Source organism: Gobius niger (assembly GCF_951799975.1).
Source record: "Gobius niger genome assembly, chromosome: 9".
Lineage (NCBI taxonomy): Eukaryota > Metazoa > Chordata > Actinopteri > Gobiiformes > Gobiidae > Gobius > Gobius niger.
In genome coordinates, this window is record NC_136860.1 from 16,402,883 (window position 1) to 16,426,913 (window position 24,031).

The following is a 24,031-nucleotide window of genomic DNA, read 5'->3' on the forward strand; positions in this document are numbered from 1 at the left end:
ACAAGCAGCAATCACACCCAGAGCACGCTGCTGATTCGACTCGCAACCTCGACGTGATCCGCTTTTTTTAATGGGCTTACGGGCTGAAAGATCTGTGCCACCTAAAAAGATAAACTATTACACAACCTGCTTCTAAAATAAAGGCATGCTAGACCAAAATACCCCAGTCTGGAGTGTGCGAGAAGGACGCCAAGACCAAAACAAGGTCAAATGTAAAAAAGTGAGCACAGTTACAATCCATGGTTTTCAGTCGGAACACCAGACACCACTTTGAGGACTTTTGATCATTCTAAAGATAGAAAGGCAATGTTTTGAATTGTTTATTGCTTCAACAGTCCGATTTTTACGTTGATTGAAACCCATGGATAGATTGTTTTAAAAATATATACAAAGCATATATACTTTGTGAATTTGCTGATCGAACTTTATATAAATGTTTAATGATTATGACTTTTGGTTTTAATGGTAAGGGTATTCAAATAACCACATGAAAGGAACTTAAAACCAATCATCAAGCATACTCCTTTGGAAAGAGTTTCAAAAATGTGGAAGCAATTGGCCCCGGCTGGCATTAAGTGGAAAATTGGTAAATGGTAACACTGGCGGAGTTGGTAGAGCGGGTCGACTCATGATCGGAAGGTTGGGGTTCGAATCCCACCTCCTGAATGTGCACACTGTCGTTGTGTCCTTGGGCAAGACACTTCACCCGCCTTGCCTCCAGTGTCTGCATACACTGGTGTATGAATGAGAGAGTGGATCCTTGCTGTAAAGTGCTTTGAGTGCCTAATGTAGGTGGCTATATAAGGTGAGACCATTTACCAAGTGGATAATTCAAGGCATAAATATGGCTGTAGGCTCTACATTGTTATTACATTGAGTTGTAAAGTCAAGAGGACAATTTACCCTCATGCAGCTCTGGTTTTCGACAATTGCCAATCGTCTATAGCAGTGGTTCTCAAAACTGTGGTACACATACCACTGACAGTACTTCAAGTGGTACTCCAGGTCATCTGCAATTCTAGACTTGTTTTGATTCCAGCTCATGTATGCTTTGTGCATCTAATACAGACATTTGACATTCGACAGGTCTGTCTAAGACCCGACTGAGTCCAGATTTGATCTTTACCTGGTGGTGCGTCAAAAGGTCAAACTACTTGGAAGTACTGGTCTATTCAAGATAAGACCAACTTTCAAAACTGTTCCATCTGAGACGACTATTTGCACTTGCAAAACATCACAAGTCTGATCAAGTTAAAACTCCAGCCGCAGTTATAGCTAATGTTTATGAGAGCAGACGACAATCACGTTTGACCCACATTTTGGAGGCTCTCAAGTTACACCCCAACTGTCTGACTTCACTGATCTTCTATGCGCCTCTCTCTGTATGTATCAGCAACAAGAGAGCACTGTTCAGGGAGTCCTCCTGATCAGCATTTCATCAGCATTATTATGAAGCTGTTAATGTTTTACAATACCAGCCTGTGCTCCAATAAAGACTTGTCGTGAGCTCATCATTTAGTGCAACAAGGTGGGATTAAAGCGTTATAAATTTGATATGCTGAGAAGTTGGGGAACACATTTGCGGGGTGTAGCTAATCACATTTTATAATCTGACAGATGTTTCAAAGGAACTGGTATAGACTTTGAGCAACCAGAGCGGCTCGTAAACTTCGATAAAGGCGGCTATAAAGCAAATAAACCGCACTATTTGCCAAGGAGTTGCGCAAAGATTCTCACCTCAAATGACCAAAAGGCTAAGATTACGCACAAAGGAACATAAGGTTGATTTGACGTTTGGGAAGGCTACATAATCACTGTTACGTCGGAATAAAGCAGGGACAGTCAAAACATGTGGAGAAGTTTGTTAGGATAGTCCATTTGCGAACAACAAAGAATGAGGCGTGATGGTCACAGGAGCTATCCAGTCCACCCTACAGCTGTCCCATCCCAGGACAGCCAAGCGTATACAGCGCAGAGGAAAGGGGGGGGAAAGAGCTCGGAAATTGGTAAAAAAAAAGAAACATTAATTCTCACCAAAACGATCGCGAATCTCTCCTCTAGTTCGCCCGGGTCCGGCATGGGGAGTTTCAGGGGCATATTGTGTCCCCTAAAGTCCGTGTGATGGTCCATGCTGCCTGCGTTCCCCATGGTTTATATCACGTACGCTTTGGACCAGTAAGTTTTAAAAGCAACAACTTTGAGTAAAAGAGTTACGTAGTTCCCGTCACACACACACACACACACAAAAAAGGCGCTTGTTGATGTTAATCCCCGGTCACTTCTTCAACTCCAAACACACGTGAGCGCAAAAGCGGCGGTTCGCGACGAGTCCCCCGCGAGGCATTTTGCACGCAACAAATCTGAGGGAGCAGGGGGGGAGAAACTTGAGGAGGCTTTCCGTGGACTTTACGGCGTAGTTAGTTATCCGTATCTTGCACAATTTGGGCTCCACTCCCAGTCGGTAGTAACGACGACGAGCATGATTCACGTTGAGCAGTCCTCCTCCCGACTGAGCGCGCGCCTGCCTGTGTAAGTGAGTGTGTGTGTGAGTGTGTGTGTGAGTGTGTGTGTATCAGGCAGAGTCCTAATCCGTCCAGCGCTGACCAGCTAGTTAAAGCGGAGGGGGTCCTCTCGTGGCCCTCCCCACAATGAGCTCTTTCAGGGGGTAAAGCCTCCCACTTCTCCTGCTGCTGCTGCTGCCGCTGCTCCTTCTTCTTCTTCTTGGGGCGTAGCTCCCTACCAAAGCCGTATCTAAGGAGACGAGATTGACTGTGTGTGTTGCATTGTGGTAGTCGGAGTTTATTGCGAAAGGGGTGCCCCAGAGCCCCTGTTCTGTGCCCGCACTGCTGCCCAAGAAGCATTGTGAGGTGCACAAAACTGAAATAAATAAATAAAGTGTTGGTAAACTTTTGCTTATAACTTATTTAAAGATAAAGAAATAAACTGAAAGAAAGTGCAAGTGCAATATTACTTCAATATCAATAAAGAGGTATAGGCTACAAGATTAAATTAAGAGGAATGTGTAAAACATTACTGAACAATCCAAATTAATGGCTAACGTTAGTACAACTGCTCTGTAACAGTCTGTAATAACTAGTTCCTATGGGTTACATACACAATGGAATAACTTGATTAAGTACTTTGTAAGTACATTTATATAATAGGACACGAGACCTTTAGGGTTAGGGTTAAAGTTAGGGTCTTATGTGGTACCACATTATGTACCTACAAACTATTAATAGGCCTACATATTATTCCATTGTGTATCTCAAGTTATTACACATTGTTACAGAGCACATTACATTGTACTAAAGTTAGTTAGGTACAATGTATCAAGAGTACTGTAAAATTAAGTGCTACATCTTTTTCTTTTTTTCAGGCTGACTAACGAAAATTAGAACTTCTTTATCAAAAGAATTAGAAATCTTAGAAATCTTTAGAAATCTCCTATTGGCTTCTTCATTTTAGTATACAGGCTAATGGGAATCTGTGTCTTTAAAAACATACCCTTAGCTTTAGACTATAGCCAAAGTGGAAATCGGGATCTATATGTTTGTATACTTTATTGTCCCCGTTGGGAAATATAGGCTAAAAAGAGTGAGTATCTCTGACACATGCTGGTGCTTTCATTCACTCCTCATTGACACATTTTGTAGATGTGTCAATGAGACGCCTATTACCATGGCACCTGTAGACCTATATGGGTGAAGAAACCTGTGAAAGGATGCAAAGGCAGTAGAAAATGGGTAGAGTTGGACTTGAACCGCCATCCTCATGGTTGTATAATGATCCAGGGATCACCTGAGCCACAATCACATCAGAAAGATAAACCACATTTCCTGATGATTTTAGATAACAATTACACCCTGAGATATAAGCCTTCTGTGTTTTTCCTTTATTGTCTCCTGAGTTAAAACAAACCCCTTCCCTGGACACTCCAGCATCCTCCTGTTGTTGATGGGGAATCTCAATGTTCCGTGGGGAGATATTTGATCTGCTGGTTGGGTGGAGACCACATTACGCACAACAGGCAGCAGGCTGACCTCATGAAGCATTGCCTTGGAGATGATCCGGAGGTCTTCCAGATGCACAGAGACCTGATTCAGGCCCTTGTGCATTCTGAGGGGAGTATCACATCTGAGGTTAGCTATTCAACCAGGAAGCACAAGACAGCTGACTGCCCTAACATGACCAAGCTTGAGTCATGTGTAAAAGCCGGAAACATTGAAAACATGTGGGTGAACATATGAGTCAACAGTGAATATGAGTTTGCTCCTTGACAAATTACTCTATTTGTATTCAAAACACATATTATCATTGTGATTAACTAAGCAAAGGGAGATGTGACTGAAGAGCAAAGGAGTAAACCCACACAGAGACAAAATAACACAAAATACACATATCACAAACTACTTGTTAAAGAGTAAGAAGACACATTTAAAAAGAATCCTGAAAAGAAACAAAGTGCCATTGTTTGCCAATATTGTAACTGCTTCAATAGTGAGACGCTGCAGGTCCACTCTACTGAATCATTTGGTGACATTTTACAAATGTAAATAAACGTTAGGCCAAGTAGGTATTTTTCCCAATCAAAACTGTAACTTGTACTTAAGTTTACAGTATAGAGAAGACAGGGCCCATCTCATGGCCTCTTTAGTCCTGCCATCAGGGTCCAACTGACAGAAGGACAGCTTCATCCACCTGGCTGTCAGGAAGCTGAACTCTCCCCTTCCCTCTTTCTATATTGCTCTGTATCAATGATCTTTTTGTACCAATGGGGTGGGCGTAAAGCAATTTCAAGTATGCGCTTTTGCAATCATTGACATTAAAGCTAAATGAACTGCCAACTATATTAAGTGAAGAAGTCATTTTGATGTGCATTGTCCAACTAAGAAGAAGGAACAGTCAATTGAGCTGAATCTCACATGACTGGGTACAGGCTACATCAAAGTCAATATGAGAGAATAAGGGACTTTTAAGACTAGGAGTTTTGTTCTTTATGAAGATATGGGAAAGCATCAAGTGCCTGATCTGTGTCCTGACTGCTCAGTGATGAATCATATTGAAATTTTCAGTTAGGACTGTAAGGATTCAGAAACCAGGACAAGATCGCCCTCTAGCGGTTCATGAGGAATGTCGCAGATTACCACACATCCAGCCGCAAAAGTTTTAAGCAGATTTTTTTTTTTGCCTCCCTTTAAACCTACTAATAATGACCATAAAATATCAAAATGAAATCCAGAAAGGTCAGTAATCAATTGATTACAGAATCTAGCAATTTATGCTTGCAACAATGTAACATATTGTTTGTTTTCTAATATATCCTGTTCATTTCATCACGGTCCACATCAACGTTCATTATCTTTGCATGTCCTGTGGATTCAAAGATTAAGCTCAGCCTAAAACCATCAAGGCACGTCTGTAGTGCAAAACTATTGTTTACAAGAGACAAACGATAGAAAAACATGCTATGCCAGAACCAGAAGTCTTTTGAAGCTGTTGCTCTCAAATTGTGGAATGACCTTCCTCTGTCGCTTCGTATTTCTTTAAAAAACAAAAGACATGGCTGTTTGGATGAGCTTTTAGTTGAGAAGGCTGATTGTTTCAATGTACATTTTTTTCTGTAATGGCTATTGGCTTTGCCCCTGTCAAGCACTTTATTTTATATGTGAAAGGTGCTATATAAATAAAGCTTCTTCTATGCCTGCTGTGGATCACCCCTCCAGACCCTAATGTAACATACTACTCTTACATTTTAAGATTTAAAAAGGTCATGAACCCAGCCAAAAGCAATTACATGAAAACACAAAGCGACTAACTCATTTGGTCCAGAAAACACTTTATTTACTAGATAAGTTTGTATGGAGGGTGGCATAGTGAGGTAATCCATTCATTTTCATACAAACTTTCTCTCAACAAATCCTCAAGACAAACATGTATGCACAACCATTTTAAAAGTCATTCCCAAACATCTGAATTACCATCTGTGGCAATGTGATACAACTTAAAAAAATAGTCATTGAAAATGGCTTAAATAGTTTATGTCCTGCTGAATTAGAATTCTTTAAACTAAAAGACTTACAGGTGGCTTGTTATAGTTTTTGTGATCATGCAGAAGATAATTGACCTCAGGGGCAGCTTTCTCATTACATGACATGTCTTTGACAAAAAACATTTATTCAAGTAAAACTGACTTTTATAAAAAGGACTCGGCTTCTCAGAGATCAGGTATAGCTATAATGAAAAAGTTGCCTGATTCAATATAGTAAAATTACTTCTGCCCATGTTGACCCAGAAGAACAAGGAAACAGAAAGCCAGAACCAAGTAAAAACACAACAACAACAAGGTCATGAAGTCGCTCCACTACACCCACTGTGGACTTAGGAATAAGACCCTCCAGTCTGTTGCTGAAATACGTCGATTGTGTCTTCATCCTCCATTTCCAACTGCGAAAAAAAATAAAAGACATCGTGAACATACCAGATTATTCCAAACATGCTTACGATTCTGTTAACTGCATTCTTTTGACATTGATAAAGCCTGCCCTTCACTCCAGTTCACTCTCATATCTTGGTTACTGTCAATGCCTCTCCCCCCCCCCTCAACCTGACACAAAACCAGCAGAGGCTTAAAACAAAGTGAACATGTCTTATCAAACAAGGATTTTTTTTTTTTCGTTCATCAGAAACTCTGCACATGCTCTGTGCATACATGATCAACTGTTGATACAATAGTAAATTGCTTTAACTACAATAATGTTAGCCTGAAGGTCTAACTGCTGCCTAAACCAGTATATCAATATTAAAATAATCCCTACTGATTGTCCCATCACTTGGATTGACCATTTATTCTACTCTGTATATGAAAACACGGTACAGTCGCAGAGATATTTATCAGCTGCAGTGATGTAGTGTCGCAAAATCCCATAGTTCAAATGAATTTAGAACAACTTTGCTTTCCAATTAGAAGATAGTAACAAATGAAACACACAGTGTGAAAGCAAAGCTGAACCCACCTGTGCAGGTGTGTCTGTTTCATTGATTGGCTGCCCATCAAACCTAAACCGAATCTGACGAATAGACAGTCCCTGTGGAAAGAAAAGTTAAGTGGTTGTCAAATGCCAATACCTTCATATGATAGGATTCGCAAGAAAGCAGCACAATATTGACTTCTTACCTGACGTTCGCAATATGCCTTCATCAATTTACTGAGCGGAGTGTGTCTTTTTATTTTGAACTGTACTACTGAGCCGTCCTGACCGGCTACTTTCAGGTTAATGTGGTCATTCTCCGTCTTCACACCTTCCTGCAACACAGACCAAGACAATAAAACAGTTAGCATTAGCATCCCAGCGGCCCATACACTAAATGAAGGCAAAGAGCCGGGTTCTCGAGCACCCTTTGTGGAGACTAGCTGGCGCTGCAGAGCACGCCGCTAAATATAGGTTCCTCCCGCTGTTAGCTTAGCATGCTAGCCCCAACTGGCGCAGACGGACCACCACAATGGCGCAAATGGAAGGGAAAACAGAAACGGTGCAGACACAATCACACCGCCCCTCGACTGATAGGACGTGTGCCACAAAATGACTAAGTCCCAAAGGAAATGCGTTGCTTTGGAAACGTGTGAAAGTAAAATATGTTTAGAATAGTGCAAATAAAAGTCCAGATGTCCGCAAACCATTGTTTTCATCGTCTACCCGCTCAAATGTAGCATGGCAGTCAGGGTTAGCTCTGCCGCTCAGAAAACACTTCATGCTCTGTGAAAAGCGTCAACAAATCGAATCCCATGCAGACATACAGGTACAGACCTTTGGCTTTTCTTCAGACATTGTGCCGTTTATCCGGGAACCGCTAAATACAGAGGAGCTGCTGGTGGCGGGTTGTTATCACTTCCTCCGGCTCTTTTCGTGTGGACTAGGCGCGCGCACTCACATTTAAAATGTAATTCGACCACACAGGTCACGTGCTCCTTTTCTGTCGGGAGCGCGCATACGATCGCGCGCACGCTACAATGCGCGCTCCCGTGACTAATTTGCATCACAAGAGCCCATCCATAGATCGGCCCACCCCAGATATAGAGGTAACTATTAACATTCAACACACTGACCAATCACAAGGGCCCAGACACCCAGGTAACTATTATCATACATTCAACACACTGACCAATCACAAGGGCCCCGACACCCAGGTAACTATTATCATACATTCAACACACTGACCAATCACAAGGGCCCAGACACCCAGGTAACTATTATCATACATTCAACACACTGACCAATCACAAGGGCCCAGACACCCAGGTAACTATTATCATACATTCAACACACTGACCTATCACAAGGGCCCCGACACCCAGGTAACTATTATCATACATTCAACACACTGACCTATCACAAGGGCCCAGACACCCAGGTAACTATTATCATACATTCAACACACTGACCGGTCTCAAGGGCCCCGACACCCAGGTAACTATTATCATACATTCAACACACTGACCTATCACAAGGGCCCAGACACCCAGGTAACTATTATCATACATTCAACACACTGACCAATCACAAGGGCCCCGACACCCAGGTAACTATTATCATACATTCAACACACTGACCTATCACAAGGGCCCCGACACCCAGGTAACTATTATCATACAGTCAACACACTGACCAATCACAAGGGCCCAGACACCCAGGTAACTATTATCATACATTCAACACACTGACCAATCACAAGGGCCCAGACACCCAGGTAACTATTATCATACATTCAACACACTGACCAATCACAAGGGCCCAGACACCCAGGTAACTATTATCATACATTCAACACACTGACCAATCACAAGGGCCCAGACACCCAGGTAACTATTATCATACATTCAACACACTGACCAATCACAAGGGCCCAGACACCCAGGTAACTATTATCATACATTCAACACACTGACCAATCACAAGGGCCCAGACACCCAGGTAACTATTATCATACATTCAACACACTGACCAATCACAAGGGCCCAGACACCCAGGTAACTATTATCATACATTCAACACACTGACCTATCACAGGGGCCCAGACACCCAGGTAACTATTATCATACATTCAACACACTGACCTATCACAAGGGCCCAGACACCCAGGTAACTATTATCATACATTCAACACACTGACCAATCACAAGGGCCCAGACACCCAGGTAACTATTATCATACAGTCAACACACTGACCTATCACAGGGGCCCAGACACCCAGGTAACTATTATCATACATTCAACACTCTGACCAATCACAGGGGCCCAGACACCCAGGTAACTATTATCATACATTCAACACACTGACCAATCACAAGGGCCCCGACACCCAGGTAACTATTATCATACAGTCAACACACTGACCAATCACAAGGGCCGCGACACCCAGGTAACTATTATCATACATTCAACACACTGACCAATCACAAGGGCCCCGACACCCAGGTAACTATTATCATACATTCAACACACTGACCAATCACAAGGGCCGCGACACCCAGGTAACTATTATCATACATTCAACACACTGACCAATCACAAGGGCCCCGACACCCAGGTAACTATTATCATACAGTCAACACACTGACCTATCACAGGGGCCCCGACACCCAGGTAACTATTATCATACAGTCAACACACTGACCTATCACAGGGGCCCCGACACCCAGGTAACTATTATCATACATTCAACACACTGACCAATCACAGGGGCCCAGACACCCAGGTAACTATTATCACACATTCAACACACTGACCAATCACAAGGGCCCCGACACCCAGGTAACTATTATCATTCAACACACTGACCTAACATGAATAGTAAAAAAAAAAAAAAGTCACATCAATAACAACTTCATTAATTCTGTCCATTTTATTTATAAGTCAAAAGATACAAAAATAAAACATTTAGGATTTAGCAATCAGTAAGACAGTGCAGTGCAAATGCTGGTTTTAACGGTTAATTGTTGTTTACTTGAATCTTTACCTCAGGGACGGTGTACAGAGACAATAGGCTAAATAGCTAGTTTTCATCTATAGCCCCAACGATATATGATATATTCCCATTCTGCTAGCCCAGAAATAATATGAACAATTTAATACATCTGTGGTATTCATTAAAAATGAAAGAGATTAGACATCATGTTGAAATTGCAAGCAAAGTAAACAATCACAATAGCTTTGGTCACAGTCTGTTTTAAGTCTAAAGGCTGATTTTATAATCATTCCGGTCACATTTGAGTCATTATTAGCATGCCACTCTCAGGGGGTCAACATGTTACAATACTGGCACCAGCTCATTGGGAAATTGTTGAATTCTTTAGTGCTCATTCATTCGAGAGTACGGGTTGTCCTTTGCTATACCTGCAGCGGAAAAAACAACAATCAGACTCGACAGTTTTACTTCAAATTAAATTTTTACGCCAGATTAAAACTACGTATGATTATTGTTGTTCCCCAGCAGGTGGCACTATTTGATTTAACGTGTGTATTTTATTTATGGAATCGTATGGTATTTACTGTATTACATAGTGTAGTATGGGGGGGTTAACTTTGTAAAAACATCAGATACTTTTACATAAAAAAGCAATTTAGTGTGTGAGGGGGTAACTCTGGCGTATTTTACAGTTGAGCTGTTATTTTGACATGCACTGTCCTTGTAAATAAATACTTTACAAATAATTAATAAACAAACAGTTGTTGGTTGTTGGACAGCAAAACATTGCCGATATTAATTAGTAAACTATCTATGAACAAAACACTATGGTGTGTTAAATGTATTAGTGTAAATTTCTCTTCTGTGAGATCAATGAAGTATTATCTAATTCAGTGGTTCCCAAAGTAGTGGTCGGGACCTCCTGGAAGGTCACGGGACACTGAGGTGGGGGTCAGAAGATGATTTTGAGACTATATTTTGTACATTTCTGACATTGAATTTGATGCATTTTTGATTGAAAACAAAATCATAAGCCTCTTATGAGAGACCAACAGGCCCGTTAAATCGTGAGGCCGTCCTCCTCTGGACCCACCACCTGCAGGAGGAGCCATAGGGGCTGGTGCAATGTGATTTGGGAAGCTCCAACACCTGCCCGCACAACTCGGCAACGGAAAAGTGGAAGAAAATGGGTGGATGGATGGATATTTTTGTGAAAATAATAATATATAATCAAACTAACATAATTCAATGTTTTGCACCTTAAATTATAACACAGACGGAGATCCCGAGTTGTTGGTTTGGTGATTTTGGGGGTCACGGCCTGAAAAGTTTGGGAACCTCTGATCTAATGAGTAGTTTGCAGTTTACTGCCTTCTCAGAAGCATTATACCAGGCAGACAGCCCAATTAGATTCTTAGGTTCTGTTAGTAATATTAAAAAAACGTATTGCCAGTCCTGTGTTTTTGTGCCACAGCTTGAAGGAAGCAGAATACACAATCATTTTTAACAATATTTATACCATTTTATAAGATTTTATACGAGTGTGTGACAGAAAAACAATTTCTGAAAATAGAAAGATTAAACTTACCATATTTCTGCCTAATTTCGTCGTGTCTCACTTGCATCTCTGATCTCCTACACAGGCATAATAAATCAATAAATAAATGTACATCTTGAAAGAGGCTTTTGAACACATTGTGTACAAACTAAACAATAACTACTTTGCTTTTTGCCGGGATTTCCTGGCACGGTTTTCTCTCTCAACTTTGGCGTCTTCCTTTTTGTTTCTGCAACACACCAGTTTGTATCATCATCAGTCGTGTGCATTTCACTCACAATGTACACCTCGAAAAGCAACAACAGAAAATGTATTTATAGAGCTGATGCCAGACACACGTTGTAACAGCTTCTGGAGACGGCCGTATCAGCCGCAGTGAATGAGAACCATTGTTTTCCTTTGCCTCCTACTGCTCCTGTGGTGCAGCAGATTTGCCAGTCAAAGTTTCATGTGACTTTACCCGATCCTCTCGCACTTGCAGCAGCAGCAGCAGCAAATCAGAACAGCAATGAAAAGGGCGCCGGCCAGCACGGACATGGTGATGATCAACACCTGGAAGTTCACTGTATGAAGAGAATACAGCTGTAAAATGGGAACAACAAGGTGAATATTTTTCCCCTCGGTGTGTCTACTCACCCCAACAGACCCCCCATCGAGCATCGTTCAAAGGACACACACTCCTGGGGGGCAAGATGTTCCTCACTGGGTAGTCAATGCATTGTGCCGTTTGCTCACACCACAAGCACTGCAACAAAGAACCATCTATAAACAATCTATAAACAATCAGTTTGATGCAATACAGGTCTATACACTGAATACTCACTGTCACATTCTGCAAGCAATCACTACAAGACGTGTTGGATTTGGAAGCACAGGGAACTGCAATGGAGAAATGGTATGAATGGATTATAGGGGTGCAAACATATTCATACGTATTTTGTTTAATCAAAAAAAAAAGTTATTTACTGTGAAATAAATTAGAACTGCATGAATGTGTGTAAAAAATGAGGAAACTCGTCATGTGATTTCCTCCTGACTTTTATGCAGTGATCCTACAATAAGTAACTGTAAAGTGGACAAACAGTGAACTTACTTGAAGGCGGCGGCGTCTGTGCCTCGGTGCAAACATTATAGGACAGATTTAAGAAAAATACAGCGACTAAAACCACGCACAGTCCAGGCATGTTTAAGCAAGTCAAAACAACGGGACCAACAGAAGCAGCTCTGAGTGAAACACTTGAAAGCAGCTGCGGAGGAGTGAAGGGAGGAGCTCGAGGACACGAGACTGACGTCACATCAGCTTTTTTTTTTTTTTTTTTTTTACAACACATGAACCCGTTTAAGGTCTGCGTATTAAACATATAGTTTTAAATTGCAAAACGAGAAACTTTATTTATACGAAGAGCGTTTGTGATAACCACCCACTTGTGAAGTTGTGTCAATCATTTCAAAGCATGGTGAATCGTGAATGATGTGTTATTCTCTATTTCCCACTTGATTTATTAAAAAAAAAATATATACATCAAAAAGCCGCGGCAAACAAAAAGAAACAAGCGTATAAAAAGTGCCAGTGCGGAACCAAACAGGAGACATGATATTTCCCACCGGAGCAACAAAATGTGCGCACCACTGCAAAGCATCGCGGGAAGTTGCTCTGCTTCTTAGAATAATACTGTATTGTTTTAATGGTTTTGAATTGGATTTGTATCATTGCAGTTACTCTTAAAATGTGTATTGTATTATTTGGGGTCGGGGGGGATGAGGAGATATAAAGTATCTGTTTGAATGAAGAACCGTAAGTGAGCTCGGCATGTGTCAGGATCCATCTCATACAGGCATAGTAACCTGGTAGGGACAGTGCTACGATCTTACAGGTGGATTGTCTACGGCAGGGGTGTCAAACATGCGGCCCGCGGGCCTGACCCGTCCTGCGAGATGATTTAATCCGGCCCCTGCCCTGTAGAGCATAAATTCCAGAGTATGTCAAAAAAAAAAAGTAAGTCTCCAGCCCATTCCTGTGTGGAGTTATGCATTTTCAAAGAATAACCAGAATGCTCATTCTAGCCACTAGGGGGCATTAAATTAAAAAATAAAAAAAAGGATAGAGTTCCACACGTGTCCAGCAGAGGGCACTGACATAATAAGAGCTCAGGATATGAACAACACATTATATAGCCATGTGGTAAATGGACAGTCTGCCGCAGGGCGGCTGTGGCTTCAACAACAGTTTACCACCACCAAGTGAATGAATAATGACTACTGCACTTTCAGGAACTTGTGACACAGGCTTGTAAAGTGCAATACAAGTGTGAGCCGTTGTTATTAATGAAGCTACAGTCAAGTTGGGGCTTTGATCAAATCACAGCTTATTATTATTCATTTATTGGAAACATTTTCTCTACTATATGTGGCCCGCGACCCGCCATGGGAGCTGAATTTCGGCCCGCGACCCAAAATGAGTTTGACACCCCTGGTCTACGGTGAGGCTTTGTCATTGCACTCCGACATGTTGACCCGTACGAGGAAACTCGCCTGCACAATTTATGGTAGTGGGGACTGCGCGCGCGCTCTCCCTTCATTAACTGTTTAAAGAAAAGAAGGGTTCATTTATCTGCACAATGTTAACTTCACGGACTGTTTCAGTGTCAGATACTTCCTAAGCTAATATACACCGTTGTTTTACAGTACAGTTTTACAAGTACATCAGGTCAGAAAGGTGTAAGGGGTCAAAGTAACAACAAATGATATGAGTGTGGTAGAAATAGTAGTAAAACTAGCCCTGATAAAAATGAAGGTGCTCTCACCTCATATTTTTTGAGAAGAATATGTTTACAACGTTAACGTCGCGGACTGTTTTAAGTCTCAGATGCAGGTCAAAAAATAAGATAAAATTTAGAAAGTTCAACTTCCCAGGCTATACACCGCCGTCTGTACTGAAGTATAACAGGTCAGGTATGAGGGGTCAAAGTTATGGAGGACCGTGGCTGCCAAAACAATAAATGAATAAATATATAAAATAAAGATCAAATTTGCAAAGAAATGCATGAATTCATTTTATATTCATTTTTTATTTATTTATTTATTTCTGTATAATGTCAATAATGATACTGTCAATTTCAGGTGGGTGTATGAATTTCAATCAATCTAAAATGTACTATTTTATATTATTAATATATATTCAGGGTACATTAAAATGACCATATAACTGGTTATTTAAGTATGTCAATATAACAATCACATAAACTAGTTAATAATACAGACAACATGAACTTGCAGCTCCTGCCACATGACTTTTAGTTGACATTAGCCCATTAGTAGCGATAGTCGATTACCTTAAGGCTGGACAATATGGGGGGAAAAAATAAATCACTCAATAGATCAATTTTTATTTTCATTTCAATAATTTCTTCATAATACAATAAATACACGTTGCTGATTCATGAACATAGACACACTTTTTACACAAACATCAGCTCAAACAAAACAAATGCTTTCCTCCAGTATCATCTAACGCTCAAAAATCTCCTGTTTCTGCCAAAGAAATTGATGTAAACCTGACAATTCTAAAGACCCATGATGATTATTGAGATTGACTCAGATTGCGATTTCAAATAAATTTTGATTAATTGCCCAAAACTACATTACCTGTTATCACTTTAAAAGCCATTTGGTATTGATATATTGATAGAAAAAGGTGTTTCTTCCACAGGATGCTTGGGTGTTTCCTTCAAGATAGGATCAGTATCTCAGTCTAGCAGGAGCTGCAGATGTTTCAAATGCTTTCTAAAATGAGGCCATCTAATTTGTAAACTTACTCATAAAAGAATGGGGTAAGAGATTTTTCTTTATCCTGCTCCTGTTGTTCTTGTCATGGAATGTATTATTGCTACTGTTGTGTTTGCTGGAATGTTGTGGCTTTTCGTATTGTATTACCATTAAAAGAGAATAAATAAATGTAATGATACCTGCACAGTCATACGAAGGCATCAGTAAGTAAGTTTATGTACTGTGTTTCACAAAAGACAAACAAAAATGATTTTTGTCTTTAGTAAAAGGAGATTCTCTTTGTTGATTGCACACATGGATTTTCAAATAAGAATAACCACAGAAACAAATAAATACAATAATTTATTAAAGCATCTTTAAATTCTGATATAAAACATGTTCTTCGTGTTTTCGTTCAAAACAGTCATAAATGTGAGAAACAGTCAGTTCAGAGGACATGGGGACACGGGGAGTCTCTGGTCTGGCCGCCGGCAGCCGACCAGCTGCCTCTGAGTGGACGCGTGGTGGAAGACACATGTGAAGTGCACCCGAGGCTTCGGACACCTCACTGTTGACCGTTTATTGCAGTGGAAACTGTAGTTTAATTGCTGTGATACTGGACTTCTTCTTTGACAGGAATCCAAATTGTTAACAGACAGAAATAATGTTTATCATGAGCGTTTAGCTTGAAATGTAACACTGTGACCCTGAAATGGAAATCAAAGAACAACCGAAAGACTAGCAAAGCTTATTTGTACATAGCACACTACTCCCCGTCATCTCACAATAAATACCCCTCCCTCCCTCTATGGCCTATGACAGCTAGAAACAACTCTTTCAACAAACAAGCAGGATCTGCTCTAACAAGTACAACATATTTATACAACATTTGTTTTGACATGAATCGCTATTACCACAGTGGAGACGGCGGTTTCCCAACAAACGCACCTGTGTTCATTTATATAGCTCCAAAAGGCAACCATCGTCAAAGGCCACGTGAGCACTGAAACCGAACCCCCGAAACAATAAGGCAAGTTTGTTTTTCGATACATTTTACCTGAGAAATTCTCATCTCTAAAGGGGTCGTCGAGCCATATGAAACTCATGAAATAGAATGAAGTTTCTGAATGTTGTTTTATGGATTTAAGAGCGTAAAAAAGTAATAATATATTTAGGAAGACCATAAAGTGCATATGACATGTTAGACTACTCATCGCCTGTCATATACCCTTTAAAGGCAGCACTTATGCCTCATGAAGTGACTTCCTATTTTAGACAAAGAATGGCCAGTGTAACTTATTCTTGGGCACGATACAAAAAACACACAATACTCCATGTTGCTTTTTCACGTCCAAAGGCAATATTTTGTTTTCCTCTTCTCACATCCTGTATCTTCTGTCTTGTTTTGGCGCAGTCGTCTTATGCAGTGCACATTTCGCGGAAAAAGAGTCAATCACCGGATCCAGCTAGTGCCGTAACTGGACACAGACTTCACGCTGCACCGCTTTTTCACAATCATGTTTATGTAGGCCTTCATGATCTTTGCGATCTCTGCAACCTGGAAAACAGCACGAGGCACTCGGTAAGAATGAACAGTGACAGGACAACATGGAGGAAGAGTCAAGGCGGGGTCGAGTTTTGAGGTGTTAGACCACCTCAAAACTCGACCCCGCCTTGAGTTTTGAGGTGTTAGACCACCTCAAAACTCGACCCCGCCTTGACTCTTCCTCCATGTTCCTTCCTCCAAGTTTACTCCATGGGGGTACTCCATTAGTTTAGTCATACCATCCATTTCAGTGCCATTTTAAAACTACAGCACCAGAATGGCCTAAATATACTGAAAAACCTAAAAAAAACATTTGAATTTTAGATGAGATTTAGTGAGATTATTTAACTAATATCCTAATCCTAACTAGCATTCAGCTTTGGAGCCCCCTAGTGGCTAAATGGACTTCCTGCATCTATTCAGCTACTGGTGAGAACATGGTCAGTGAAATCAGAGTGACGTGTACCTGAGGTGTTTCGAAGAACATCTCCCTCTCGTCCACAGTGATCTTGTACGTGCAGGGCTGTGGAGCTCCGAAGAAGATGATGTGCTCGTAGGGAAAGGTCTCCAGAGGCTTGGGCTCCCCTCTTTTGTACACAGAGACATTCTCCGCACTGACACTCAGCCACAGGTCGTGTGGGAAGCCGCCTTCTTTACACTACAGCAAATGAAAGAAGTAGGATTTACTGTTAATGTATATATTGAGTAGTATAGCCAGATAACTCTTGTAGTTTATTTTTTTTTATATTTGAGATTGAGATATTGCACATCATTACAGTAATTTGCCTTTTCTGCTGTAAATCACACTGGAGAGACAACATGCCACTAACAACAGAACGCACCTCCACATCGAAGAGCGTGGAGCCGTAGCCGGTCCACTCTTTGATGATGCTCATGTACTTGAGCATGGCCTGGTGCTGGTCCAGCCCGCTCAGCCTGCTCCACTTGTCGGTGATGCTGGCCCGCGTGGCTGACATCTCCTCTTTGATCCACATCTCCAGCATCTGCTCCTCCTCCAAGCGCTGCTTCTTCATGGAGCCCGTCTTCAGTCCCCTCCGCAGCGTCCCGTCCAAGAAGCTGGTCCTCCTCCGTTCTAGCGTCTGTCCCACGCCCGCGCCGCTGTCCCGACCCGCTTTGGTGAACTGGATGATCCGGTTCCTGAGGCGGCCCACGGGGTACACATTGTCCAGGCTCCAGGACCCGCGGCCCTTGTCCCCGAACAGGAACTGAAGGCGCAGGGCTGCCAAGTGCTGCAGCGTCTCCTCTCGAGAGGGGAAGTGTCCACTGGTCAGACTCTCGTGAGCCTAGAACACAGGTGTTACAGACCACTGATAATGCAGCTTATTTTTTATGTTTTCTAAAATAGCGCAAGATTATTCTCAACAGCAATCAGACTGGCTAAGGCTGAACACTGTACCTCTCACACATTTAGTCCAACTTTTCCACAAACCTCACCTGCTCAAACATGAACGCAAACTCTACTCCTTCCTTGGGCATGCTCTCCACGTCTAAGAAGCAGTAGAGCTTAAAGTACAGCCTCCACTGACCGTCATCCTCTTCGTCATTGGCAGCCAGCCTGAACACACGCCATACAGTTAGCACACGCAGGGTATTACAACTGCAAATTCAGTATTTATAAATGCCAAATACCTTTCAAACTTGGCCAAAACATCTGCTACAAGCACTCGGCTTTCCACCGCTTTGTCCACGGCGTTATTGTGCTCGAACAACGCAAACATGTTCCGGCTGTCCTCCATGGCTAAGCCTCGAATTAGCTTTTCCACCACCTGGGAAGACAGATGCACATTTAGAGCGGGCCATTTTACAGATCTTTGCCATGTTATAGCAGGCCTATACCTCTCCGGCCGTAGTGTGTGAGTTTATGGAGATCTTGCAGGAGCCGCCCCCGTGGCAGTACACTGTTGTGGTCATTTCCTGTCTGGTCACCAGTGCAATGATTTCTTCTTGGGAGGGCACAAATTCTCTGGCTTTGGTCCTCTTTAGGGATTCACCGATGAAGTGGGCATACTGCTCAATGTCCGTACCGGGGAAGAGCTCCCTAATTCTAGAAATATACAAAAGTATAATCAAGTATTGCACATACATTTCCATTTTTGGGATGTGCATGTCTGCCATTATAAATAATAATCCTAACCTCCCATGAGTCTCAATATAAACAACGTGAATAACACATAGTAACCCCTCTAAACTATAGAGCACCACCTATTTCAGCTCCGGCCAGATTTGTACCGTTTGAGGTGGAACTTGAGGTAGCGCAGGATGCCCCGGCTGGGCAGGAAGGTGCAGCTCATGCAGGTGAGGAGGTGCCAGTGTGCGCGGTTGGCCGGGCTGTTGGGATGAGGCACGTGGTTGGTCTGTTTGATCAGCTGGCAGTACACCTCGTCCCGTAGCGCCCGCAGGTCCTGGCAGGTCTGCAGGATGCCCTGGATGATGGGCACGGGGTCGGACACCGCCTCCATCTCCTGAAGGGAGTTGAAGATCTTGACGGCTTCGTCCTGCAGGCTGGTGTAGCCCTTCTCCTTTTGCACTGTGGGGGAGAACAGGCTGAGCGCTCTTGGTGCTAATAAAACCGACACGACCATTTCTTTTTTCTTTGATTTGTTTTCAATAGTCTACTCTACTACCTTCCTCAGTTTATAATAGAGCTACATATTTGGTCAACATAGCTGTACGTGTGGCTTGTTCATTAACATGCACTGTCCCTACCAAAAAACCAATAAACTATGCAGCATTTATGATTTGCGATACAAATCAAAATGTGGTCAAACTCACAGTGGACGCTGACATCTCCGTATGGCAGAGGTAGAAGGGGTGAGTGCAAAGGATGCTGGGTATATCTCAAGATGGGATTCCTCCAGTAGGTCTGCTCCACAGCCTCCACATTCAAACTGCTCTCCTGGGGGCACAAATGAGAGGGTCAGTCACACACGGCTAATCTACCGCTCAAACATCTACTCTTGCTCACAATCAAAAACACGAAGAAAAAAATAAATAAATAGCAGGACAACTGAAAGAAAGGGCTATTTGGAAAAAGAAGTAAGGTCAGCACTGCACACAGCCGTGAATACCTCACTTCACTACAGACTGTGTCCCTGGCTTGGAAGACTGCAATTCAAGAAAGTTAAGGCATAATGTTATTTATGTGTGAAGAAAAGACCGTTTAGTTTAGCACCTGCCATCATTTTCAGAGCCGTTCCGAAGCGTTTTTTGAAATGGCCCGTGGTTTTATTACCTTGATGTCCCTGATGAGTTGTTGAGTTGGCGTTTCTATGGGAACTTTGCTGTCTATCGCTCCCTGAATGGCATTAGCCCATCGCATGGCTTCATTGAGCATTTTGGTGTAAAGGCGATATGAGTGCTTCCGCCCGTGGACGATGATGTTCCAGTAGCCTGAAAGCACAGAGGCGCGACAGTCAGAAGCATGACTAATAAAAGTACGCAAAACAGTATCACAAGTTTGGCTGCGAACGAACCGGTGTCTTTGAAGATTTTCTCATCCGGCTGCACCACAGAGCAGAGGCTGTTCAGGACCAGAGTTCCCAGTTTGGTGGCGTTCCGTTCCGAGGACTTGTAATAGTCCAAAGAGTTTGTGGTGAGGACAAACCAGCGCTTCTTCAGCTTCAGCGAGGTGCTCTTGGCTCCGGACTTCATCTCTTTGTGAAGCCAGCCTGGAGAAGCCAGAGAAGAAGTTGAGTAAAAATAAACTGTAGTTCTGTATCTGCGTTTTATATCTCACGGACCTCTGACCAGGAACTCCTGGCCATCGCTCCTGGTGTCTCCTTTGGACTTCTGCAGCAGGCCGATCCAGTGGTGCATCTCCTCGGGAGTGTCCGTGTTGCAGTGGATGACGCGGTTTGCAGTGATGATCACAAAGGAATTTGGCCTAAAACAAACAACTATAGTGTGTTACACAAAACAACGAGTACAGTGGTTCAGGAAGTAAAGGACACACAAATATTTCATACCTGTCAGGGTTGTCAGACGCACAGACGGAATCAATCAAGCCAACGTCTAAAGTGCCCTGCAGAGTAGCAAAAGAATTGTGCATGAATGTACAGTATACAAGCTAAAAATGTTAATATGTGCTTTTTAGCCTGCGTAATCTCTATAATACCATCGCCTTTGATACTGTGAGAATTTATCGTTCACCTGAGCCAAAAAAAATGCCGGAGAGTTACTGTAATTGACATGTACGTAAGCAGTACATGTAAATTAAGGTATTATTTGAAGCACACTGTACTTATTCCACTTTGTATAAGCAATTGGTATAGCGACTGTGAAACACGGCTGAGTCCGGGTCTTTGGCGGTAAAGAGCTCAGCACTCACCACAGCGTTCTTTGGGTTGGCCTGTTCGTGGTGCATCTCCATGAGCTGCTCGGGGCTGGCGCTGTGGACTCGACTCAGCACATTGAACCAACCGCTGCAGGGTCAGAGCGAGGGGAGGAGGAGGAGGAGGAGAGAGGGACGAGTCAGCACTAAATACACTTTCCATTTTAACCACAAGGGGGAACATTGTGTCGACATACAGTATTAGCGTTACAATAATAGTATCCAGTTGAGTTGTTACAAAAATATATCAAATGGAGCAAAACTATAGAAAATCTGTTATTTTTAACTCCAAATAAGTATTGTATTGAATCATATAAAATAAATGAAAGAGTGCTTTTGTTAGTACACTATAGTACACCCTAAAGAAACAACAAATGTCTGATGGAAGACTGAACACTGATTCTTCAGTTAAAGCTGGCCTATTTAACTCATTGCATCGGCTCTATACAGTCAAATGTTGATATTTACAATGTGCTCTATACTATAGACCACAATGTAAATATCAACATTTGTATAGCGTATTTTTATAGCACATTATGATCTGTTGCAAACACAGAAATAAAAGTTAAAATCAGCGCATTTTTTTCCCTGTCCTGCTTTGTCCTCTGCTAACGCTTTAGAAGCATCCTAAATGTGCATCAAATGAATTAAACAATCAGGAAGAGCTAGAAAGGAGTTGGAGTAGCATATTTTATGGTTTGGAAATGGGGGGGAAAAATCAGGTACTCCAGCTTCAACTAAATGTTTTGAAATGGTGAGTTAGGCAAAGTAACAAATGTCAAGTAGCCTAAGTCAAGTGATATATAATTAGCTAACTTTTATATTCAAAATGTAGAGTGCGTGAAATACCTTGCATCTTCAGGAGTCTCTGCGTAGATGTGGTATGTTCTCTCGTCTGTCACAATATTCAGTGCATTTTCCTTCTCGTGATTGTCCACAATTTCCCTAAAAACATAATGCCAGGTTACATGAAATGACTTGCATATTCTTCATTCTTTGGTCACATCATGACTTTGCTTTTCCCTGAAGGGCGGTGTAACCACGGCAACACTCTTCACGCCTGAGGATGTAACTTTGACAACTCCAGAATTAGATACGGCTCAGAATAAAACTACACATTTTGAGACGCACGTTCTTTCTGATTAGAGTAAAAAGAGCGTCAGACAGTGCAGGAGCATCGACCTCCCAAGTCGTCCGATCAAGCGTTGCCATGGACACTCGCCCCTCAGTGGTGATTTCAAACGTCGTACTTGGCGACTCGGACGTCGATCGTTCCTTTCAGCTTCTCCTCGCTGTCGTTCTCGAAGTACATGAGCTTGGACTCCCGCAGCACGAACCAGCGCATTTTCCAGTTCCGTCGGGACAGCGTGGACATGCCGCCCCCCTTCTTGTAGAGCCAGCCCGATTTGAGCGAGTCCTGCTTGGCCCTGAACCACATGAAGGTGTCGTCCTTTAGCACGCACCAGCGGCGACGCCAGGGGATCATGAGACCGCCTGGGAGAACAAAAGCAGAGGGCCGGTGTGGTCAGGACGAGGGCTAAACGCAAGTCAAAATACACACCGGTGGATAAATATTGTGCAACTAAAATCTTCTACTACATTAACCTCTTAAGCCCCGCCTTAACCAAGCACATTTTCTCCAGTTCAGCTTTACCCAAATCTAAAAGGTTACAGCCTCTAGGCCAGAGTAAAGCCTCATTTGAAAGCTACAAAATCAAAAAGTCACTTTCAAAGTCACTTTTTTGTTGCGTTTTCATCACTTTTCTCGTTGCTGTTTGGTCACTTTATTGTGGCTTTTTTGTGACTTTTTTGTCACGTTTTAGTCACTATTTTGCAGCTTTTTTTTGTCACCGTCTCATCGCTTTTTTTGTCACTAAATTGTTTTATTTTTGTGGCTTTTTTGTCAATCCATTGTGGTTTCTTTGGTCACTTTTGTGTGGCTTTTTAGTCACTTTTTTGTTGGTCTATTGTGGTTTCTTTTGTGGCTCGTTAGTTGGTCTTTTTTTAAACTTTTTTGTCACTTTTTTGTTTGTTTTTTGTTTTTTCACATTTTTTTGTTTTAGTTTCGTCCCATTTTTTTTTTTTTACCAAACCGGAGAAAATGTTGTTGGTTCAGTTGGGGGTTAAGAGGGTAACTTACATCCTATTCTGCAGGTGAAAAGTTAAACATCTGCCATTTCTCACCATGTTATCGGCCAACAACAGCTGCTTTAATTAATTGGACTATTTTGTTTCACCACAAGAAAACGCATTTGTATTTGTATTAACCCAATGGATGGCTGGGGCGACGGTTCACTTAGGAAACGCGAAATCTGCTTTGTTAAGCAAACCAGCTCTCAGCGACTCACTCTTCATGTAGAGGTAGCCGTGGAAGTATGGAGGCCCCGATCCGTTCAAAAGATTCACTCTGCCGTTGGAAACCTCCTCATCTGTGTCCACGTAGGCATCGTTCTCCTCATCACTGTCAATGAACTAAAATAAAACAAAGTGAAGCGTAACAGTTAGCCTTCAGGGCATACAGAAGAAAGACATCACATGGCAACACCTCCTCAGACCTGTTGAGTTGATCTTGTACCTAAGCCAAAAAACCTTAGCCTAAAGCCGTTTGTTGTTGTTTTTGTTGATGCCAGCAGTTTCTAGGAACTGAATTTTTGAATCGGCGCCAAAGCAGTACATCAAGGACTGGAAGCTATAGCAATATACTATTCGAACAAAGGCCATTTCAAGGCTTAAAAATACTAATTCAGGACCCAGACAAGGTTAAAAAACTTGATTACAAAACAGCTGACACACTTTTAAGCATGCATGTTGCAAAAAACGTCGTAATTCTCAAAGTCAGATGGAA

General features: G+C 42.1%; 4 protein-coding genes across 14 annotated transcripts in view; all 4 read right to left on the minus strand.

Moving 5' to 3' along the window:
- fmnl2a (formin-like 2a) overlaps positions 1 to 2,735 on the minus strand; it is a 63,772-nt gene extending 61,037 nt beyond the window's left edge. For 4 of the 10 annotated variants that reach the window (XM_079562854.1, XM_079562847.1, XM_079562850.1 and 1 more), the window contains exon 1: positions 2,035 to 2,733. In XM_079562854.1, coding sequence (XP_079418980.1) covers positions 2,035 to 2,148 — 114 coding nt within the window. In that variant the 5' untranslated portion in view covers positions 2,149 to 2,733. Of the gene's footprint in view, positions 1 to 2,034 lie in introns of all 10 variants that reach the window. The other 6 variants (XM_079562852.1, XM_079562846.1, XM_079562848.1 and 3 more) reach the window with 4 other exon arrangements.
- Positions 2,736 to 5,855: 3,120 nt separating this feature from the next.
- Positions 5,856 to 7,954, minus strand: sumo3b (small ubiquitin like modifier 3b). Its single transcript, XM_079562778.1, has 4 exons — positions 7,809 to 7,954; positions 7,178 to 7,306; positions 7,017 to 7,088; positions 5,856 to 6,447 (listed from the first exon to the last, which is right to left on the minus strand). The coding sequence occupies exons 1-4, from the start codon at positions 7,827 to 7,829 to the stop codon at positions 6,382 to 6,384; spliced, it is 288 nt and encodes a 95-aa protein (XP_079418904.1). The 5' UTR covers positions 7,830 to 7,954; the 3' UTR covers positions 5,856 to 6,381.
- A 2,178-nt stretch (positions 7,955 to 10,132) lies between these two features.
- On the minus strand, positions 10,133 to 12,777 carry pttg1ipb (PTTG1 interacting protein b). 2 transcript variants are annotated; one of them, XM_079563781.1, is made up of 7 exons: positions 12,618 to 12,777; positions 12,348 to 12,403; positions 12,161 to 12,269; positions 11,985 to 12,087; positions 11,688 to 11,753; positions 11,555 to 11,601; positions 10,133 to 10,394 (listed from the first exon to the last, which is right to left on the minus strand). In XM_079563781.1, exons 1-7 carry the CDS (start codon positions 12,706 to 12,708, stop codon positions 10,351 to 10,353), a joined length of 516 nt encoding a protein of 171 aa, XP_079419907.1. In that variant the 5' UTR covers positions 12,709 to 12,777; the 3' UTR covers positions 10,133 to 10,350. The 2 variants fall into 2 exon arrangements, with proteins under 2 accessions (XP_079419907.1, XP_079419908.1); XM_079563782.1 differs by lacking the exon at positions 10,133 to 10,394 and adding an exon at positions 11,202 to 11,440.
- Positions 12,778 to 15,665: 2,888 nt separating this feature from the next.
- myo10l3 (myosin X, like 3) overlaps positions 15,666 to 24,031 on the minus strand; it is a 61,764-nt gene continuing 53,398 nt past the window's right edge. The window contains exons 26-41 of the mRNA XM_079562758.1: positions 23,535 to 23,658; positions 22,437 to 22,680; positions 22,036 to 22,131; positions 21,184 to 21,277; positions 20,822 to 20,877; positions 20,597 to 20,739; positions 20,330 to 20,524; positions 20,089 to 20,246; positions 19,629 to 19,752; positions 19,086 to 19,383; positions 18,693 to 18,900; positions 18,486 to 18,622; positions 18,291 to 18,411; positions 17,678 to 18,139; positions 17,302 to 17,493; positions 15,666 to 16,847 (exon numbers count right to left, since the gene is read on the minus strand). Of these exons, the coding sequence (XP_079418884.1) occupies positions 16,743 to 16,847; positions 17,302 to 17,493; positions 17,678 to 18,139; positions 18,291 to 18,411; positions 18,486 to 18,622; positions 18,693 to 18,900; positions 19,086 to 19,383; positions 19,629 to 19,752; positions 20,089 to 20,246; positions 20,330 to 20,524; positions 20,597 to 20,739; positions 20,822 to 20,877; positions 21,184 to 21,277; positions 22,036 to 22,131; positions 22,437 to 22,680; positions 23,535 to 23,658 (2,757 nt within the window). The 3' untranslated portion in view covers positions 15,666 to 16,742. The remainder of the gene's footprint in view (positions 16,848 to 17,301; positions 17,494 to 17,677; positions 18,140 to 18,290; positions 18,412 to 18,485; positions 18,623 to 18,692; positions 18,901 to 19,085; positions 19,384 to 19,628; positions 19,753 to 20,088; positions 20,247 to 20,329; positions 20,525 to 20,596; positions 20,740 to 20,821; positions 20,878 to 21,183; positions 21,278 to 22,035; positions 22,132 to 22,436; positions 22,681 to 23,534; positions 23,659 to 24,031) is intronic.